General features: G+C 41.0%; 2 protein-coding genes across 3 annotated transcripts; one reads left to right on the top strand and one right to left on the bottom strand.

Moving 5' to 3' along the window:
• Window positions 1-2,474: 2,474 nt before the first annotated feature.
• ppm1la (protein phosphatase, Mg2+/Mn2+ dependent, 1La) lies at window positions 2,475-15,235 on the bottom strand. Its single transcript, XM_074651217.1, has 4 exons — window positions 14,409-15,235; window positions 9,886-10,060; window positions 5,288-5,449; window positions 2,475-4,968 (listed from the first exon to the last, which is right to left on the bottom strand). Exons 1-4 carry the CDS (start codon window positions 14,805-14,807, stop codon window positions 4,613-4,615), a joined length of 1,092 nt encoding a protein of 363 aa, XP_074507318.1. The 5' UTR covers window positions 14,808-15,235; the 3' UTR covers window positions 2,475-4,612.
• otol1a (otolin 1a) lies at window positions 7,365-21,276 on the top strand. 2 transcript variants are annotated; one of them, XM_074651212.1, is made up of 7 exons: window positions 7,365-7,683; window positions 9,050-9,183; window positions 18,904-18,993; window positions 19,091-19,556; window positions 19,633-19,722; window positions 19,875-19,946; window positions 20,122-21,276. In XM_074651212.1, exons 4-7 carry the CDS (start codon window positions 19,115-19,117, stop codon window positions 21,012-21,014), a joined length of 1,497 nt encoding a protein of 498 aa, XP_074507313.1. In that variant the 5' UTR covers window positions 7,365-7,683; window positions 9,050-9,183; window positions 18,904-18,993; window positions 19,091-19,114; the 3' UTR covers window positions 21,015-21,276. The 2 variants fall into 2 exon arrangements, with proteins under 2 accessions (XP_074507313.1, XP_074507314.1); XM_074651213.1 differs by lacking the exons at window positions 7,365-7,683; window positions 9,050-9,183 and adding an exon at window positions 15,392-15,534.
• Window positions 21,277-21,935: the final 659 nt, after the last annotated feature.

Genomic DNA, 21,935 nt, shown 5'->3' with positions numbered 1-21,935 from the left:
TATCTCAGTGCGCATGACACATGATACTCTTCACCTCCTCTCATCATCTTCCTCTCGTGCAGTCTGACACTGAATATATGAATGTCTCATATAGACTAAATCAATAAATCACAGTGATCAGTCCAGACAACTCTTCCTTTAAATCCACCTTGACTCCACACTGCTGCTGCAGTGTCGATGCGCCATGGAGACGCACCGCAGCACAGGAACCCAAATCAGTGGCAACACCTGCTGCTCGGGAGACGCCAGAGCTTTAAGGAAACACAGAGTGCATCCAAGCACAGAATGCTTCACTTGAATTCCCTCGAAGAATCCGTCATGCATTTCACCTGGAGATTTTTGCATCAAGACCTGGTATATTTCTCTCCCGGCTTCAGCCACACGCCACCGGTTGGGTTGTCCATGACGTACACCAGCCCCTCGGCGTCACAGCGGCTCTGGGTCCAAGAATGGGCTGTTGACTTCTCCAGTGTCCGCGGGGAAGAGCGAAGACAAGCCGACTGACTGGTCACCTTCTTCTGAATGCAGACAACGGAGGCTGGAGTAGAACATGATGAGTCCATTCTCTGGTACATGTCCACTGCGCCAACGCGCTGGAAAATCACCCGAGCTTCTATGGAGGATTTGGAGCTTTGCTGTCCCATATTGTAACTTTACTGTAAATTCAAAACACTCCTTTAAAGAAAGAACCAAAGCAGATTTATTCGTGCTTATGTCTGGGTTGGCTGAATGTAGACTAAAGGGTCTTCCTCTGGTGCCAGCGTTCACTCGCCTCACTTATAAACTGTCAAAACTATATAAAATAGAGCAGCGAGTTCCAGTAAAGATGAAGAGTGACGCACTTGACTTTGAGGTCGTTAGACCCTTTAATGTTGCAACTCAGTCTTAGGTATTTGGATCAGTCAGTGTCCGAGCTATTCTGAGCTTCTCCACCTGGTTAAACCCGTCACTAAACTTGGCATCATGCAGCTTCCGAGCTGTCTGCGCCCCTTGTGAGGGCTGCAGCCGGGTTGAGTTGCCTTGCAGAGTTATTATAGTATGGAAAGCTATTCGTGGTGCGACAGAAGCATCCCGGAACACTGAGAAGACGTCACACGTTTACCCCCCCCAACCTCACTCTGATCTCACCTCATTCTTTTGTGATTGCTGATCATGAAACGATTTACAACAGACAGGTTCTTGAGACAAGAACACAACTGATTCAAATTCCTGGAGAGGTGCTAAAACGCAGACTAAAGGAGGAATATTGGTCATTATCTATTTTCCTCCTCATCTATTTTTGTTGTGCCCCTTGAGCAAGGCACTTACAACTCAACTGTTTAAACTGAATAAATCTATAAGTATAACATGAATGAATAAGTGGTGGAAAATAAATAACATTTTAGGAAAAAACTGCCAAGAAACTAATTTAAAAAGAACCTTTGAAAATAAAGAGTTGTGTGTTTAGTAGTGATTGAACTGGTGAGCGTGCTGCACAGTTAAAGGGACAGTGTGTAACACTTCAGAGGATCTATTAGCAGAAATGGAATATGATTTTCATAACTGTGTTTACATTAGTGTATAATCACCTGAAACTAAGAATCATTGTGTTGTCACAATCCGGTCTCACTCCCAACTTGTCAAATACTGCCGATTTGGCAGCGCCCCTCGGCTTCGGAAACGACGCACGGAGCGACCCTTTAGCGACAGTATGTGACGAACTGGGCTTTCAACTAACTCCAATGTAAATAGGTCAAACAAACACAAGACTTTCAACCAGGAGACTACTGTTGTCCCATGTGAAACTAAAAGTAACCTTGACTTATTTTGTCACGTCAGTCGTTGATCATGAGTGTAAGTATCGTCAGCCCCGTGAGACACATGAGTCGCTAAGTTAACATCATTCACGACCTTTTCCTAAACCTAACTAAGTGGTTGTGTTGCCTAAACCTAACTTCCTGTGAAAATGGAAGTTTATTTTGAAAGGGCACTATGCATGTAATGACCGTATATTGACACACCGTCCCAGATCCATCCAAAAGTAACACAAGAGAAGTACCCCGTGAGTCTGTCGCACTGACCAAGCGGCGGTATTTGACAAGTTTGGAGTAAGAATGTGTTGGTTTTTCTTAGCTTAGTACGAGCCCATCATATCAACATAGGGAGACTACGTCATGTTTCTACAGTAGCCCAGAACGGATAAACCAAACACTGTATCTAGTGAGAGCCTTTCGTGTTTTTACGTTACCTGAAGGCCACAGTAGTTCTCTGACACGCTCTGACCACACCTCTAGATGTCGCCAAATCCTACACACTGTTCCTTTAATGTAGGCCAGAAGTCCTTTGAGATAATAAAGACTGAAGGGGTGAATACATTTAAGATGAAAGAGTTTGTTTAATACTGTTTACATACAGGTTTTTTTTACACTGCTTGTTCTTTTTACACTGAGCATCAGCTCAACATGTGTGAGTCATTGACTGCTTCTCAAATTAAAGTGATGGGACATTTATTGTAAACTCCTGCTCATTTACAGAAGGACAAAAAAAAAAAATCTACAGTATACTAATTTGGCAATCTGCCAGACACACCCCAAAACTCAACAATAAATAAGGCATTAGGTAAACTGTTAAATAAAAAAAAGGCCTCTCTCAATTGATGCAAAGGTCATGAAACAGAAAACGTAGTTGAACATAAAAGAAATCAAGTATGGTTTACTGTAACCTTCCTTGACAGGTTGTTGTTGTATTGCCTCAGGAGCATATCATATTACTAGCTACTAGCACTCCGGCTCTACAGTTCACCATGTGTCATCTTTTAGTCATTTTCTCACGGCAGCAGGTGGGAGGGGGGGTTCGTTGCATCTCCTGTTTCGTGCGCTTCCCAGGTCAAAGGCAGCCATCTGAGTCCACATACTGTATGCAGTTAGTTCATGATCATGGATAAGCCAAAGCACATGCCCTGATACAGATGGTGTGTAACAACTTTGACGGAACAGTTTACATTAGCTCCATAAAATTCCAGTAACAAGAGGTCAAAGGTCAGGAACTAATCAGGTACTACATACATTAAACCCTCTTGTATTACTAAGGATATACAGTGTTTACATTGGTTGATATGTAAGAATTTACCATTCCGAAAAATAAACATCTGAAAGTGCATTTTTTTTTACATATCTGTTTGTGTGTCTGTGTGCATTTGTTGTATGTTGTAAAGTAATACTCCACCCAAAATCTATCTTCTCAGTATCACTAAACTTCTGCACCACCTTCAGCTCATTCATTGATTCAGCTTCTTAATGTAGTTTACTGGTTGGCAGTAACAGTAACATCCATACTTACATTCATGGATGAATTTTGTCTGTGTTCAATTATAAACAATTAATATATTGACTTGAATTGAGTTATTATAAGTTGATTAATTAAATTGACATTAAAATCCCTTAAAGGAACAGTGTGTAACACTTCGGGGGATGTATTAGCTGTTTTCATTAGTGTATGATCACCTGAAACTAACAATAGTTGTGTTTTCGTTAGCTTAGAATGAGCAATTCATATCTACATAGGGAGCGGGTCCTCTTTGCGGAGTCCACCATGTTGCTCTGCCATGTTTCTACAGTAGCCCAGAACGGACAAACCAAACACTGGCTCTAGAGAGAGCCTTTGATGTTTGTATGTTACCTGAAGGCCACCGGTGACCTCCGACACACTTGTGAAACTGTGGTAACGTGAGCCGCAGAGTGCAAAACCGTGTTACCGCCAACCGCCGTCTGACTTCCGTTGTTCCTTAAGTAGAGTTATTATGGTGACCGGCGTTACCACGGTTTTGCACTCTGCAGCTCATGTAAAGGGAGAAGTGAGCGGAAGGGTACTCAGTTGGTTGCAATTTGCAACCACACTACTCGATGCCGCCAAATCCTACACACTGTACCTTTAACAAAAAACTCAAAGTAAAAAACAATAAAAATGTCATTAAACTAGCTAATTACTAATTTTGTTTCCTTATTCCAAAGTTAGATTGTAGGTGCAGCATCACTTCAAGTTGAATAAAGGGTATGGGTCCACTGGAGTCTTTTTATATTTCACAACATTTCAAAATGTTGTCCAAAATGTAACAGGCGCATACATTTCTTGAGAGCATTGTCAAAATGCAGCAAGCAGGGTGGTGTTTTTTCGCAAATACATTTTCAGTAGTTTCCTGTGGTTGCACAGCATTCTTGAATAGGCACTAGTTGAAGTCTCCTCTGAAGAAGAAGCCTCCAGTGGAGCTGTACCATTCATGTGCATGTACAGTAAACAGTAGTAAATCAATCACAGTCTAATGCGTGCTGGTTAAAGAGAAAATCCCCTGTGTGGTGTCAGTTTGTGGTTCTGTATCTCCACTGTGGGAGAACTTGAGTATTTTTTATGTATTCATCAGATCTGTATTGTGTTTAAATGCCCTTATCTCAATCAGAAACGTACAAACAAAACAAAACTTTATTTTTTTACGTGTTTTTGCATGTGTGTGTATGTCTGTATGTGTGTGTGTGTGCACTTGTACAGTTCTCAGTGTCCATACTTTAATTCCCTACAGATATCACACTCGCTGCTCCATCATTGAAAGCACACTGTGAGCTCTAAACTTAACCCTGACCTAATTCCCCCCTTTGTTGCTCCCCCCAGCTCCACTCTTGAATTTCACCACCATGACGGTGATGTTGTCGGGGCAGCCGCGGTAGAAAGACTGCAGGACGATGCTCTTGGCGCCGAAGTGAGGCTCGTTCAGGCGCTCGCGGACGAACCGAACGGCCTCCTCGTTGCTGAATGCGTCCCACAGGCCGTCTGACGCCAGGATCATGAACTCTGGCTGCAGCTTGTCCATGTCAAAGGTCATGATGTCGGGGTCGGGGATGACGACGTTGAGGTTCTTCAGCGGGTAGTCCCCTAGAGAGCGGGACATAGCCAGGATCCCCTGGACTCTCCAGGATCCATTAAAACTGATGAATCCTCCTGGAAGTGAAGAAGAATGAAAAAGTTTAAGCACAGTCTGATGATCTGTTACATGCTGTATATCAATCCAAATCATGAGTATGTGTGACAGAAAACCAAACTGAGCTTGAAAAAGCTGATGTTTTAAATACTGGATCGATCTGAGATCATTAATTAACAAAGCTTACCTGAGGAAATCCTTTATCACACAGCCTCAGTATCTATGTCAGCTAAATCTGTGCTTTCTTTAACACAACGCTGTTCCTAAATAGACCAACAGATGGCAACCAAGGACCCTAAATTCATCCACGAGGCAGGGCAATGCAGGTACAGTCAGTACCTGCTCTCTTGATCCTCTTGCGCTCTTTGAGCTGGTACGGCTTGTGGTCGTGTGATAGCGCAACAGCATTCCCATCTTTGTCACACAACACACCGCGAGAGTCTCCAACGTTGGCCACTGTGAGTTCTCTGTCTGACAGCAGCGCTACTAGACATGTCGTTCCTGCACGGGAGATATGGAAGAGAAAGACAAAAATGAGAGGAGAAAGCTGTTTTTAGTAAATGCTCCAACAATTCTGAATCAAATCTGGTTGCATGTTTATCTTAAACACCGGGAGTAACAGACACTTGGGGTTAACCACATCACAACATATTTTTAGGCTGTTATGGTTCACAAAACATTGTATTGTATTGTTTTCAGCATTTTTTGCTGTCGCTACGATGTTGCAAGTGAAAATAATCCATACCAAGTATTTACAAGTACTATTTGTGCCAGATGTTTCTTATGGTTGCTGTTGAGAGCAAATAAGAGACAGAAAGTTGGTTAATGTGATACAGTATTTAACCGTGGCAGTAGAAGGCTAAGATAACAATGAGTCTCGGACCAAGTCCAAAATGTCAGTAAATATATTATCTCCAGGGATGAAAATGTCAAGAGATCTCTGGTATGATTATATCTGCCACTATTTTATTTTTATTTGATGTTCCACACTTTAATAAATACAGTGATTTAAAAACAACAGTCTTTATGTACAGTAACCTATAGTGACATATAGGAATGTCTGACCTTTAAAATGTGATCTACAGATTTGTGAAAGAAAAATGTAATAACTAAATGCTTCAAACTGCAAATGATAAAGTGATACAACCGGCAGGGAGGCCACTTGAGAATCTTGTTGACCCGTTGTATAGTATAGTAAAACAAGCACAAAGGATATGAACTGATAAAAATAGGTCTTATATGTATAGAAATCAACAATGAAAGACAATAGGCCAAAAACAACAGTTTCTTGTATCAAATGCCACCAACTGATCAATATGTAGCGCAGTTCTGAATTATACATCAGAGCAAAGAGTATCAACTACAGCATAATATAATATAACAGCAGCATAATGTTACAACACAGCAGTCTCATTCTTCTCCAGTATTATAAGTGGAGTGTGTAGGAGCTCAAATGGCAGTTTCTGTTTATATTTAAATAATAATAATAATAATAACAATAATAATAATAATGATAATAATAATAATAATAATAATAATAATAATAATATTAATAATGATAATAATAATAATAATAATAATAATAATAATAATAATAAAACTGGTAACACTTCATTTTACAGCTCTGCAAATTTCATGGTAATGAGGTGATAATGAGCAAGTAACATTTTAAATTTCTTTGGAATTACTGCCAATATTTACCTCAAACATTACTTTATTATAAACATTATTTAATAATTATATGCTAAAAAAGCATATAATCATTAAAATAGGGCCCTGCGGCTGTCTCACCATTGTGTGACTTATTGTCTACACAAATGTAACCTGGTAGCTAATTTAATGATTCAGGGATTTTTTTAAAAGAAATTTCAAATAAGTTATTTGCTAATTATTATCTATTCATCAGCAGACATGGAAATAAAGCATATCAATTAACTTTGTATTGTTTTCCTGGAAATGTATTAAATAAATTACCAGCTATTGGAAAATAGCAGAATATAATCATTAAATAATGTTATAATAAAGTAATTTTCGAACATTTTGAGGTAAACATTGGGGTAATTTGGCAGTAATTCCAAAGACATTTCAAATAGGTTACTTACTAATAATCATCTAATTACCATGACATTTGCTGACCTGTAAAATGAAGTGTTACCTAATAATAATATTATTATTATTATTTTAATTATTATTATTATTATCATTATCATTATCATTATCATTATTACTATTACTATTATTATTATTATAGTTCTGATTCACTGATTTTGATTGGCACACTATGATTGGCTGCACTCAAAGTAATTGGGGGGGTGGTATAATTAACAAACGGAAGTTGGAAACACGCAGGGAAAGAGGAAGTGCTGGCTTTAGTTGAGACCAAACACAGTTTTTTAACCATGTTATCTTTTCAGTATCATCTTCTATACATCTAATACCATCTAATTTCCTTCTTTCACACACATATTTCAGTCTGACATTGTTAATTGATCTACAACGTTCTGTAGGATATCTGACTTTATTTATTATTTCCAAACAACGAACAAATGGTGCCTGGATCTACAACACAGGTGCGTTAAAACAACTCTTCTGCTGCTGAGGCAGTGGCTCTAATTTTGGAAACTATGTTAAGTTACAAAACGTTGGATTTTTTCGCACTACTCCTTGGACATGACTGGAATTAAAACAAGCGATCAAGAGGAAGTAACAGACGCAACTGGACTTCGGGACATCAGGTAAAACAAGCGATCATTGTGTGTTAAAGTTAAATTAAGGAATTGTTTGTCATTGGATGTCCAGTGGATGATTTTCTGTTGTGTATTGAAGCGCTGTTTAGGAGCGCTACTATTGGATCAGCGCGTCTGATCAGCGCTACTGAAGCAAATGAACATGATCGCCTGCAATATTGACATTTAAAATGCGTGTTCTGCTCGTAGAAAACTCTGCTGCATATCAAATCAAGCGCTTCCTACACTAACAGCCAGATTGAGATGTTTTGGCTTCACTTTTGGGGATAAATATTATCTATACAACCAACGTGTTTATGATTTAAATTGAGAGCATAAAATTGTTTATCCATCTTCTTAATGTTACTAATTTTGTTATCAAAGTGCACCAGATTGATGCATTTAACTTTAACATGTAGCTAGCTAAAGGGTAGAGTGAATATTCCTGTATTTTTTTCATATAGCAGAAAAAATATATTGCAATGTCAGTTTTTTCCAACATCATGCAGCCCTAATTTGTACATTAGCAGGAATGTAGCACAGCATAGAAGTGAAAACAGTGCGATATTTATTTTAATGTGAAAGTGCAATAAAAATATGTTGTCCCTTAAATCAATGAATAATCGTGATAAATAATTGTGATATCAATATTGATCAAAAATAATCGTGATTATCATTTTGGCCATAATCGTGCAGCCCTAGTACTTGGGGCAGTGGTTCCCAAAGTGAGGCCCGGGCCCGGGGACCTCCAGGACTCCTTGAAGCAAAAAGGGGAATCATTTATTTTCACTATCATTCCATCCATAACTAACACAATGACGTAATGAATGACTATTTTGTTAATGGGTTTCTTACACTTTCTGTAAAAAAACATCTAAGAGCAAAGATATATCAGTTGGGAGACCCTGGGACCAAATCTTATGAAATGGGTGTCCGTGGTGTAATTTGCGTCAGTTTAGAGATCCTTGATGTAAAACAGTTTAGGAACCACTGTACTACTGTAGGCTATAGTACTCCGAAGAGGAACGTGCAGACTGAACTTTAAGGTAAGAATAAAGTTAGCTAAGTTGATACTATAGGCTAGTCTTTCCAGTTTTCATATTGTTGTAGAAATAAATATATATATAAACCAGAGTTTTTTCATGTAAAGTGAAGCTAACATTAGAAAGTGGCTTTAAACTATAGCCTAATGGCTGTAGTGCAATTTGAAGCTAATGTTAACATGAGGGTTGCGAGTGTTAGTGTTATGATCGGCCAGACTGGAAAGTGACCTGCCCTTGGGTTAACGTGAGAAGACACTGAAGTGCACAACTTACAAATTGCTTGATAGACAGAGCATTCTTATGCCACGTGCAGCAAACACTTCTGGTTTCAGGGAGAGGACTGCTACCGAGTGAGGTGTAAAGTTGGCTATGGACTGTGAGGAAGCAAGCAACCTGCGGCACAGCTGACCTTTGACATTGGACTGCTGTCCCTCCTTCCCTGCCTGTAGGACACTGACTGTCTCAAGTAAGTACATCACGCTTTCAAAAATGACTAGAGAAATGCTAGAATCAAGTTGATTTTACTTGCTTATGTATTTTTTACATACAAAAAATTAAGAAGTTTATCAAAGACTAGTCTTTCTAGATCAAGCAGGATATTTTTTATTAGTGTGGAAGAATTTATTCGGCTTCAAAATTCTGTCCAGATGTTCATGTCAGAAGAGGAACTAGAGTGTGATGAAATGGACTGGTTCGAGCCTAAGAAAGAGGCCACTATAGAGTAGAGCGAGAACCCATCAAAGAGGAAAGTAATGTCAGCTGGGAGGCATTGTGCTGACTGAGAGGATATTGTACAGGAAATTGTGAGATTTTGTTTGATAGCCGAGGTGCTGTTACACGCTGACGTGTGCTGTAAGAGGCATGAATGCCGAATGAACGAGGGCTTAAAGATGTAATTTGAACATCTCTACTTTACAACTGCACAACATTTCATGCAAATGTTTTAGATTAAAATGTATTACATTACATGTAAAGTGCACCAAAGGGACACGTCTGCGAACACTTTCTAACATATATCTGTTTCTGTGTGGGTGGGATTTTCGCAATACATCTCAGCTTGTTACTTTCATTTCCCAAAACGCTAATCTGTCCCCTCACCACACACACACACACACAAACACAAACACATATACAGACACTTCCCACCACTCTCCTCCTCCTTACTGACCTGCTTCATCGTGGTTGGCAGAGAGCTTGTCCAGCATCTCACGATCCACATTCAGGATGCGCTGCTCGAGGATGCTGCCGTAAGTGTTTGAGCTCTCTCTCTTCTCCCTCTCAAAGGCCTGCAGCTGCTGCTTCAGGGAGTCTGGCAGGTGAGCCTTCACATAGTCAGCTGCAGCCTGACAGACAGGGGGGAAGACACGGGGAGGGTTATTCCTTAATACTGCACTAATCAATATTCTTATAACACTAGATTAAATGCGTGTTAAGTAAAAGGTGTCACTCTTACCACAGATAATTAACACCCAACTGTTCAGTTCCCCTCATCTTACAGAAAGTTTAGCGCCTTTCAGCCCATGACTTTACTGTTTTGGTTCACTCGACCTCTCTCGTAAGCATTCGGTCAAAGAAGGAAACTGTTTGCATCTTAAAAAGCTCTGCTGAACACTGTAGTCTACCCAGTGGCGGATTAAGGTGGTTAGGGGTCCCTATAGGCTACTCTTTGTGTGGGGACCCCCTTCTCATCATGCCATGTGTAAAAGTGTGCTAGGATTATTACACGGCCCACAGGTACACACTCAGAGAGCATACACACACATTGAGACAGCCGTTACTCTAAGCCTTAATACAATTTTTAAAAAGCCCTAAAGGATTTTCTTTAGTAGATCTTGGTCACGGTGTTCTTTCAGCCGAAGTGCTTTTGTGCTCCGCGGTCATATTTGCTTTCTGACATATTGCCGCTCTTCTGTCCAGTAGCAGTGACTTTTTGTTTCTTATGGGCCAATAAGGGTAAAAGTTGTTCTTTTTTTCTCTTAAGTACATTTAAATAATTTAAAATAATCTGGGGCCCTTGCAAATATGGCTGCAGCCTAGGCCAGCCTGTGCATTAATCCACCCCAGAGTCTACCTGCCCTGCACCAAATAGTGGGCAGGCACAGTTAGCGACTAGCTGGTGATCATAGTGAAGCATATAGACACTAAAGGAAAAGATATTTCTCTAATTCCTAAAACAGAGCTGAAAGAAGAGTTAAACAACTTCAACTAGCTAATGTTGTTCAGTCTGGATGTGTAAATACATTTTGTTGCCAACATGTTCCTCATAACAACTTTATCAGGTGTATAGAAATTATATAAAGTATATGTATGTGCATATACTGTATGCATATGTCAAAATGTTGTGTTTAAAGCTTGTTCTGCTGCCCCCAAGAACCTAAAAGGGGTTAGGGTTATAAGGTTATATTTGGTGCTTTCATATTCTGCTAAAACATGTTCTTTTTATTCATATAACTGGCTGCACTGTATTTTACATATGCAGTTTGACAGGTCACCAGAATAGAATAAATAATGTTGTGGCTGTGGTTGCCAGGTCATATGGTCCAATACAACTTTAATTTAGACATTTTTTCCATTTCATACAGCAGGTGCTCTGTGCTGAATTATTGAACAACCTCCTCATCCTTCAGCCCACTTGCCCTCCTCCTCCTCCTCCTCCTCCTCCTCCTCCTCCTCCTCCTCCTCCTCCTCATTCTAAGCTAACGAAAACACAATGATTCTTATTTTCAGATGATTATACACTAAAAAAAAAACATACATATTAATATTATACTCCATTTCTGCCATTTGATCCCCTTAAATGCTACACACTGGTCCTTTTAAAAATGGAATTAGGAGTAAAAGAACAGCGATGGAAGGAGACCTGAACGTGATTATGATATTCCCAATGATCATTAGACTGTGACCATCTCTTCCTGCTGCTCCACTCCCCTATTCTCTCTCTCTTTCCCTTTTGCTGCATAAGTGTACTCATTCATTTAGTTAATTGGAGAGGAAAGCACTCAGCGAGCCTCGATCAGGAAAAGAGCTTCAAGTGTGAATTTCCATTCATCGTAAACAGCTGAAAATGCCAGGGCAGTTACAGACTTCATAAATGACTCACTGTTGGACCAACTTTATTAAAGATTGATTAATCTGTATTGTGGATCTTTTATTAACATCGATGCTCCTATTTGCCCCTAGAGTCAGTGTATAACTATAAATTCAATTTAATGCAGTATAGTAGTGTGAAAGCCTCTTGAAGTAGTAAACTAGTCAAAGTTCCTGCTTCACCAGTCTCAGTAAATCATGCTAAAAGGGGAGCAGCAGCTTGTGCTGACCTTTTTATAATTCTGGGCCATAACTCACAGCCTCGATAAAAATACAGTAAAAAGAAAAACATGTTTGAGAAATGTCCTGCATATTTTAGGAGGCTGGAACACGCAGCACTGCCAGAGACGGCCCGTTCTAGCGGCCCATATTTAGTTTGGCGGCATCACTTCATTTAATATCGGTGATGTTTGTGTGAGAGTGTGTTTACAGTTCTGCCAAACTGCATAAATATGCAAATTAATGTCCTAGGATATCCCGGCAAAATCATTAGCATTGAGAGTCCCAGATGGTAAACACAGCTTTTCCCAAATGCCCCTTAACATCACTCATCGCTGCATTTACTGTTAGTGCTTAATAGTTTTTAGACCGGGAACTGTGTGTGTGTTTCCATATCTCAGGATGACGTCTGTGTATTGATGCCCGTGACCCTATAATAGCTGAGGTCGATGTCGGAGTAGCCCGTTCTTTTTCAGTCCCAAACCCTATTTGACTGTGACTCCTGAAAGATAAAATAAAACATAAGAAGATGGGACAAACAAGCTAACAAATATGAACACACATATGCACAGAGATACACATTTGAGTATAGAAAGGGAGGAAAACTTGCAGGATAGAAAGAGTGAAAATGAGGGAGAAAGAGTGAGAGATGTCAGGACGGACAGGAAAGATAAATATTTGTTTATGGGACAGGAATAGATAGAAGGATTTGGAAGGGTAAACAACCTCTATTCTGTTTGTTGTCTGCTTCTCTACAGTTTTACACAAGCGACAACTCTTGCAACTAATCTTTTAAAAAGAGAACACATAGATCCTTAAGTATTTTTCTGTAATCAAATGAAAACATGTAAATGGACAGCATGTCAGACACAGTGATGAATGGAAGAAGCTCAATCAGAGCGTTTCAGACAGAGGCTGACAAGAGGTGCTGCAGCACAACCGTTATGAAGAAAATAAAGCTTTTTTTTAACATTAAAACATGTAAACATATTCTAGTAGAAACACAAAATACAAGTATACACCTGAAAATAAGCATAAGACTAACAAATTTCCTGTAGTCAAGGGAAACCCTAAGAAATAAAGTAATTTTTAAGCAAAAATTCCAAAACTTCACTGCTTCCAGCCTCTCAAATGTGAATATTTGCTGTCAGTGATGGTAAACTGAATATCTTTGGGTTTTGGATTGCTGGCCAGGCGAAACAAGCAATCAGAAAACGTCAACTTGGGCTCTGGGAAACCCTTTTTTATGGTTCTCACACTTTTGTTTGAGTCACCGTAGATTTGCTTTCAACCTTTAATATCTGCTATTATATTGGGTTAATGAAAAAAAAGAAGAAGAAGACTGAGGTTTAAATATGACACTAAACCAGTATCATTCAGAGAAATATGTCCCACACTGAAAACCTCTGGGGGGGACAGGGGTGGTGGTGTGACAGATGGCGCACAGGACACGTGGTCTGAAGGCAGCCATGAGAAACCACTGACCCTTGACAACACAGAGGGAGGGGAGGAAAGAGACAAAACCTTCACACACACATCTCTACCCCCCATGCACGCACACACACACACACACACACACACACAAGGTCTTTGTGGTGAATCCAAAATCAACTCCTTGATTGGCAGGAGGAGGAGGTGTTCACACAAAAGAATACAAAGATTGAGAGACGAGGGGGGTTGTTCTGTTTGAAAATGGAGTGAAGTGAGGAACTCAAGTGGCATATCTTTGCCCTATCCTATAGTATGAATACCTGTTAACTTCCTATAGAAACCTGGCAGAGAGTTATCCTACCTATTGCTATTTTCTATTTCTTAGCCTAATATCACATTAATGTCCCTCCCCATAATACTTTTATATGATGCCATAATACATGTCCCTAAATTGCATTGTGGGATTAGACAATTATACGGACAATGAACAAACAATAAACCTGTGCAATATTAATACACTGAATGTGAAATACATTTGTCTGTGCAATATATCCTTGATGCAATATACACCTCAAGTGCAACTTTGTTTACATTTGATTTATTACATCTACCCTACCTATTTTACAAGTACAATTACCTCTGTTTACATTACATCTATTTTTATATTTTATACTTCTAGTGTAACACTTGGTCTTGTCAAGTATTTGTTTTAAAGCACTGACCAGAAGTGGCAACTGTGAATCTCGTTGTATTTAATACAATGACAATAAAGCTTTCTATTCTATTCTATTCTAGAATAGGTTTTATTGAGTATGCCCAAAAAGCAGCAGTTATTACAGTGAACTTCCTCCCTGTCTCTCTACACCTGCACTGAATGCAAATGATGCAGCAGCAGCAGCAGCTCTTTACGTCTGCATCATGTGCAAGTGTTTCCTCACATCCCAGCCTACCTACCTCTCCACCGTGACCGTCAAATATCCCGAATATGGACGGGTGGCTCTTGTTGCTGATGTCGGTGAGCACCTCGAAGCGATCCTCCATGTGATCTCTCCTCCCCTGGATGGAGTACACGGCCACGTTGTTGTTCTTGAACTGCCAGGTTTTGGAGAACTCAGCGTCCAGGATGCTGAGGCCTCCGAGCCGGTCGTTCTGCATCATCTCCGCCACTTTCCCCTTCACCATCTTCACGGCATCCCGGCTGGACTTGACGATGGTTTTCACCTCGTCGGTGTGGAAGAAGTAGCTCCACAGCGCCAGACTGATGCACAACAGGAACAAAGTCTCCGGCCTGAGGAGAAAATAACGCATGATCCGACCCAGAAGAGACAAGAGCGTCATTGTGTCTCCTATCATCACACACTGGGAAAACCGAAACTGCGGGTCCCTTTTTTTTTTTTTTTTTTTGCACAATTCACTCCATCCGCTCAGCGGGACTGTGAGGAAACCCGATTCACAACCACGATGCAACACAAAAGGCTGAATTTCAACATTTAAAGTGCACCTTCGACCGCATTTACGCACGGTGGCACCGAGCCGAGAAGCGCAGCAGAGACAAAAAGCGCGTCAGGCCACCGGCATGGACTCGTCTTGATCCTATCTTCGGCTCTGTGAACAGCTGCAAGTCGATTCTCCGAGTCGAGCCGATCTCCCACCACAGCCCATTGTAGGAGGATGACGGGTATTTTGGGTTAGACCCACCCGTTTCTTCTCTCGGATGATATGTATATGACTCTATTCAGTCTCTGCATCAACATGACATTTTTCATTACACACTTCCATTCTTGTGCGTCAAAAAAAAAACACCAAGGGAGAGTGAGAATATAAGACCGGAAACCAAACTGTGCTTGTCTTAATAAAAGCGAAACATTTAAGCAGGGTGTGCACACAATGGATGTGTCTTAAAGTCAGGGCTTTTATTTTGAAAAGTATGTAGCGGAAGTATGTATTTTTTTTATTTATAGGGACAAGCTTGACACTGACTTGTCTATATATGCTGGACAAGTGTGCGCAGCTGCAAACTCAGACGATGGACCAAACACACTGGATCCAAAGCTGCAGAATGAAATGATGACGTCATACAGTAATAATACTAATATTATGCAATATACTGATATCAAATCTAGATACATTTTCCACTCAATATTATCTCCCATTCATCATGCTGCTGACTTTTTATGAACAACTGGACATTGATTTATATAAGCTGTAGACCTATACAATATCATCCATAGCCCACTTGTACACACACACACACACACACACACACACACAAAGTAGCTACAATGCAGCAAAATTTGAATTCAAATAAAAAAAAGGCATGACACAATAATAACTAATCATAGATTATAATATAGACTAATATTGAATACAATACATCTTTATTGTCCACTTGCGTGCAAATTTGTCTTTGGCTTCACAGACATGCATGCACACTTTCTTTGCCATGAGTTACATGAGATAAAGAAAAACAAAAAAAACTTACCAAATAATAGCCTCAGTGGGCCAATCGGTTGCGATGACAGAGCTTAGATATTAACAACTAATACATATTTTAGATAGACATCTTTGGGAGAAAAAAAAAGCAGAAGCAGTCACTAATATCTAATAAAATAATTTAGTAAGATGAGAAGATGTTTCTTGTGGCTGTGTGCACTGAGTTTTGGCCCAATACTGAATGTGGGAGGAGGCCTTTGTTCAGATGTTGTTACTGCAGCATAGACTGTAGACACTGCATTGACCCAACACAGCTCCCTGGTGGATTTTTGGAGTAATACATCTCAGATGGTTCTATCTACTCACACTCTCGCACCTCTCTCTCTCTCTGTCTCTCAATAAAACAGTCACAATTATTATTAAAAGTTGAATCAAGTAGAACTATAAAGTGCCGCAGAGGATTAAGTGACTCCAATTTCAGTCTGTTTTGCAGTAGTAAAATGTAGGAAACCAGCATCCCCAGTTCAGAGTTGGTTTGGTGTCATTGTTGTCCACTAAGGATGTTAAATCACTCAGCACGTAGATAACAAGGCCTTATAAATGAAAACACAGGTATGCTTTATTGTGTTTTGACAGGTGCAACGATTTCTTTTTTGGTATAAGAATCCTTTTTTAATTTTGAATGAGGCGTTCAACCGGAGTTTTGTAGAACAACCTGTTCGTATTCCTAAGTAGGCCTATACAGTATAATGCTGTAATGTATTTACTAGATTATTCCCATTAAGCGAATGGATCAGAGTAAGAACAGCCTTGTCCTCTTGTTTACGTTTGAACATGTAGCAGCTGTAGAATGGTTGCTTGTAGATTGCAAGACACCACTCAGACCAGGAATCAGGATCTGCACATTTATTTTCCTATAAGGAGCAGCACAGGGCACAGTCAACACACACACACTCAGTGGCAGGCTCGTTCTCAGTCCCCAGTGCACAAGCTGTCCATGCTTTGGCTATGTGTGGTTTGTGCGTTACACATATAACAGAGTAGTTATAAATATAATATGTAAACATAAAAAAATACAAAAGCTACAAATGTATTTAAATCAGTAAATACAACAAAAGTCAATAAATAAAATGTATAGCACCTGAAATTAAATGTAATACTTCTAACAGGTTTCTAACCCTCCAGTTTACATGTAAATAGAAGCATTCCTTCGTAAAATAAAATAAAAGTGCACTGTAAATAATGAACTTATCTTCATATTAATCTACTCAACTAATGCAGTCCATCCTAACTATACAGGAAAAATATACAACCAACAATTAAACATCATAACGCACCTATAAGGAGCAGCACAGGGCACAGTCAACACACACACACTCAGTGGCAGGCTCGTTCTCAGTCCCCTGCAGCAGTCAGACAATATGAGTTAACACACACACACACTCAGTGGTCAGGCTCTCTCTCAGGCCCCTGCAGCAGTCAGACAATATGCAAATGAGCGAAAAACTCCGACGGAGTTAACAGAAGTAAAAGTCATATTTTGGCCGTTCGAAACCAAATGACAACCTCAGAAACATATTGATAACGATGCATCATTGCATTTGCATACAGTTTAAGCCAGAATACACAACTTTTAAACATGCTAGCTTAACCAGAGGAGGACGAGCCTCACAACACATCTTACCAGTGCACAAGCTGTCCATGCTTTGGCTATGTGTGATTTGTGCGTCAACAATTAAAGCCCCCCTGCTACAACAGGTAACCCGGAACCATGAAAAACACAACCGTTTCATTCACTCAATACAAAGTTAACACAAATAAACTTACAATACAGATAATTTGGCTGATATTGATGACAAAGTAAAATATAACACACCGGTTTTGAGAATGTTCACTAAACAAAATGAAAATAATAAAAATAACATAACCAACATATTGACTCAGCTACATACAGTTGGTAGCAAATCTGAAGTTAATAATTTCAATGATGTAATGGTGATTTTTCTTTTCTTTCTTTTTTTGATGGCAAACTTGAGGAGGATGGTGATTAAACCTGAATGATTTTAATTTACTCTTGTATTTCAAACTTTCCTTTTTTTACAGCACAGATTATATTTATTTTATTTATACACAGTGCACATTAATAAACATTTCTGTAAATGTGCCAGTTTTAGCCTCTTGGCTAATTTTCAACTGCGGTCCCTGGGCATGGTGTAATGACAAAAGACTCATGAAATACATTAAAAACAAGAACAGCAATACATAAAACATAACACAAACAATATAAAAACACATTTCTGATAAAGCAATGTGTCCGTATAGTGACCTCCTCCTCTGCAGCTCTTTTGAGCCTTTTCATCTATTATTTTGCCACATACAGTATCACATGGCTCCTCGTCAGATTTTGTGTGTAACCTTGGCAACCAACGAGGAATCGTTCAAAGTTAATGTCAGAGGTTTGAAACTACATCTGAGACACGTAAAGCTCGGTTCAGTGGGGCCAGGTTTCCGCGAGGTATACTGGGTTTACTGGGTTTACTGGGCTCTATGGGTTGGTTTGATCAAGGAGGTGAACGGCTGGATCAATGTTGCCACGCCGCCTGTTTTGGGACATTGATCCCTCTCCCATTGGGTGTATGGTGATACATTTTCTGCTTTGAGGTGCTGCCAAACGGTGTGATCACTGCGAGGTGTTGCACCCGGCAACTCTCATAAGATATGCTATTCATTACGAACAATGTGTGAGTTTGTGTACTGTATGCTTACATGTTCTGTGAATGTGTATCTTTGTGTGTAACCTTATATTTCTGCTGTTTGTGTACAAAGCAAGCAACAACACTTTAGCAGTGTGTGCACTCGTGGGCCCTTGAATCATATCCCATATCACAAAGAATAAAGTCTTGCCTTGAATGCAACCTGCTTTATTTCATATCCCTCAGGAGTCATGTAATCTGTTCCTGCCAGCCCACCTACCTCCTAATAACCCCGCTGTTCTGTCCCTTGTTCTCTCTTTGAGCTACCGGGGCAATATAAGGAAGGAGGCAGCCTACATCAATCAGTAGTTGGAGGGGATCGAGTGAAGAGGCAACATCATTTACATCAGCAGGTAAGATGCACTTGTTGCCTTATTATGCACTGTGGTGCAAATAGAAAAAAGTGCTGCACCTGTTTTATCTTGTTCTTCAAACTCTTCTTTCTTACAGCTTGTACTGTGTCAAGCCTTCGGTATGCCGTCCGTTCGCCTCATCTTCCTGACCTCTCTCCTCGTGCTACTGATGGCCGTGCTGACCTACAGCGCCAGAACCACACGCTGGCCCAAACCTCAGACCACCAAGAAGCCCCCTCGAGCTGGTGCTGGAGGTGGAGGATTCCGACGGACCACCACCACGACCGCGTCCGGCGGCCTGCACACAGATGAGACAACTGAGGTCACGATGGACGCTTTCTCCCTGTCCCCTACAGACAGCACCACCTACTCCAACGACGCTTACTCCACTGAGTTCCACACCGACGCCATAGTGGCCCCCGGGAACACCCTGGGAAACTATACCCTAGACTACAATGAATGCTTCTTCAACTTCTGTGAGTGCTGTCCGCCGGAGAAGGGCCCCGTGGGGCCCATGGGAGAGAGTGGGCCAGCGGGACCGCAAGGAGAGGGGGGTCCTCCAGGTAAGATGGATTATCATTTTCAGGAAAATCACCTTTTGGAGGTCAAAATTGGTCCTTAATACTCTTTATTTTCCAGGGTTACCAGGAGAGAAGGGAGAAATTGGGCTCAGAGGACTTCCAGGACCAGAAGGAATACCTGGAGCCAACGGACTCAATGGCGACATAGGTACACCGGGGCTTAAGAGCAGCCGGAGAGTTTTTGATATCCTCTCCACTTCTCTCTCTCTCTGTCCCTCTATCCTTTTTTGCAAAATGCTGTCCTGTATAAGTACTTTGTGGATGTCATACTCTACGTTTTATTTATCAAAACCACCACAGGTTTCACAGGTGATCAAGGACCCGTGGGTCTTCCTGGTGCCCCTGGTATCCCAGGAAAACCAGGAGAGAAAGGTGTGTAGTCTCAGTAGAAAGTGTAAACATATTAGATCATCTCTTTTAAACATAATTCAAATATATATAAATACACCCTATAAACGTATGCAAATATACATTATTATATATAAATGAAAGCTAATTAAAACATGTCTTCCTATGTGAATATAACCTCTCTAAATACATACTATAGGTGATCCGGGCCCCAGAGGAGAGAAAGGTGAACGTGGCTTCAGTGGTCTGAAAGGGGACCCGGGAGAAAGAGGAGCGCCTGGCCTGAATGGGACTAAGGGCAACATCGGGCGAGAGGGGCCTTTGGGCCCCCCTGGGTTAGCTGGGACAAAGGGTCAGAAAGGTGACCAGGGACTTATAGGCGAGTGCTCACCTGGCGAGAAAGGTGACGTGGGTGGGCGTGGGCCTCCTGGTCTGAGTGGTGAGATGGGCCCCCCAGGAGTGAATGGAACTGTTGGTGCAAAAGGAGAGAGAGGGGAGCCAGGGCCTCCAGGAGGGAAGGGGGATACTGGTGGCAGAGGGCCCCCAGGACCTCCAGGAGGGAGGGGCATGGCGGGGCAGAAGGGGGAGAGGGGAGGTAAAGGTGGGCGTGGGCCTCGGGGCCCTAAAGGCCCGCAAGGTGAGAACGCGGAGCTGATTCGCTCTGCCTTCAGTGTGGGCTTGTTCCCTAGCAGGTCCTTCCCTCCTCCCGGCCTGCCTGTGAAGTTTGATAAGGTGTTTTACAACGGGGAGGGCCACTGGGACCCAGTGCTCAGCAAGTTCAACGCCACCTACTCAGGAGTCTACTTATTCAGTTACCACATCACCGTGCGCAACAGGCCCGTGCGTGCTGCCCTAGTGGTTAATGGGGTACGGAAGCTGCGGACTCGGGACTCTCTGTACGGCCAGGACATCGATCAGGCGTCCAACCTCGCACTGCTGCCGCTGAACGAAGGCGACCAGGTGTGGCTGGAGACGATGAGAGACTGGAACGGAGTTTACTCCAGCAGTGAGGATGACAGCACTTTCTCTGGCTTCCTGCTTTACCCAGACTCAAAGAACAAACCTACTGCAATAGAAAACCTACTGCAATAGAAAACCTGTGACGGCAACCTTTGACCTTGATTGTAACTTCTTGTAGACTCTGCACAACCTTCGTCCTATTGCACTGCTCTGTCAAATCAATGTGATTCAGCTAAAAGCTGCTGCTTCAGTATCTGCTCGCCGCTGTCACGCTAATCAAACCAAATGCTTCGCTTGCCTTGCTGTATTTGGAGATGGATGAGGCTCGATTATACTGCTGTATGCAACACTTCAGTTCTTTGTAACAATGCATTAAAAATGTCTATTCTTGAAATGGATGACCCTTGAGTTTTATTTATTTAAAACCAGAACTAGAAGCTAATTTATAAGCCATTAGACATTGCAATTAGAATAGATAAGCTCTGTATCAGTGAGGCCAATGCAAATTTGGAAACAATTTAAGCAAATAATCCATGATTGCATTTGGTTCCCACTAGAGGGTGTAAGGTGTCCAAATTCTGTAAAGAGGTATTGGAGAGGATCATTAAATGCAGAGTGAAAGTAATAAAAAGGTTGCAGACAATGAATGAGGATGGAATGTTAAAAAAAAATATTTCAAATTCACAAAAAATACAAATTAAGACTTAACATGTTATTGTCCACTTACTGACTGCAAAACAACAGCAGAAAAAATGCTCAAGCCTTGAATGCAGATGCCATTCACACAGCAGGATGGTAAAGATAATTCTTGCGGACTCTTGTCATTCACCACAGCTCTGTTTCTGATGAATTTAGTGAATTTGGTCTGTTGTGTGAATAAGCCTGCAAGGCAATACAGCACAAAAAGAGTGAAATCCTTGTTTTCCTCTAATTATCAACAAAGATGGAAGGCAGTCGTGAAGGTGATTCAGACCCGCAGGAACACAGGAGACTGATATCGGGTCGTAAAAAAAGATGCCTCATTGACATTACATCCCCATAATAACAGATTAG

Source organism: Sebastes fasciatus, chromosome 11 (assembly GCF_043250625.1).
Source record: "Sebastes fasciatus isolate fSebFas1 chromosome 11, fSebFas1.pri, whole genome shotgun sequence".
Lineage (NCBI taxonomy): Eukaryota > Metazoa > Chordata > Actinopteri > Perciformes > Sebastidae > Sebastes > Sebastes fasciatus.
This window is presented reverse-complemented; position numbering and strand designations above follow the sequence as displayed.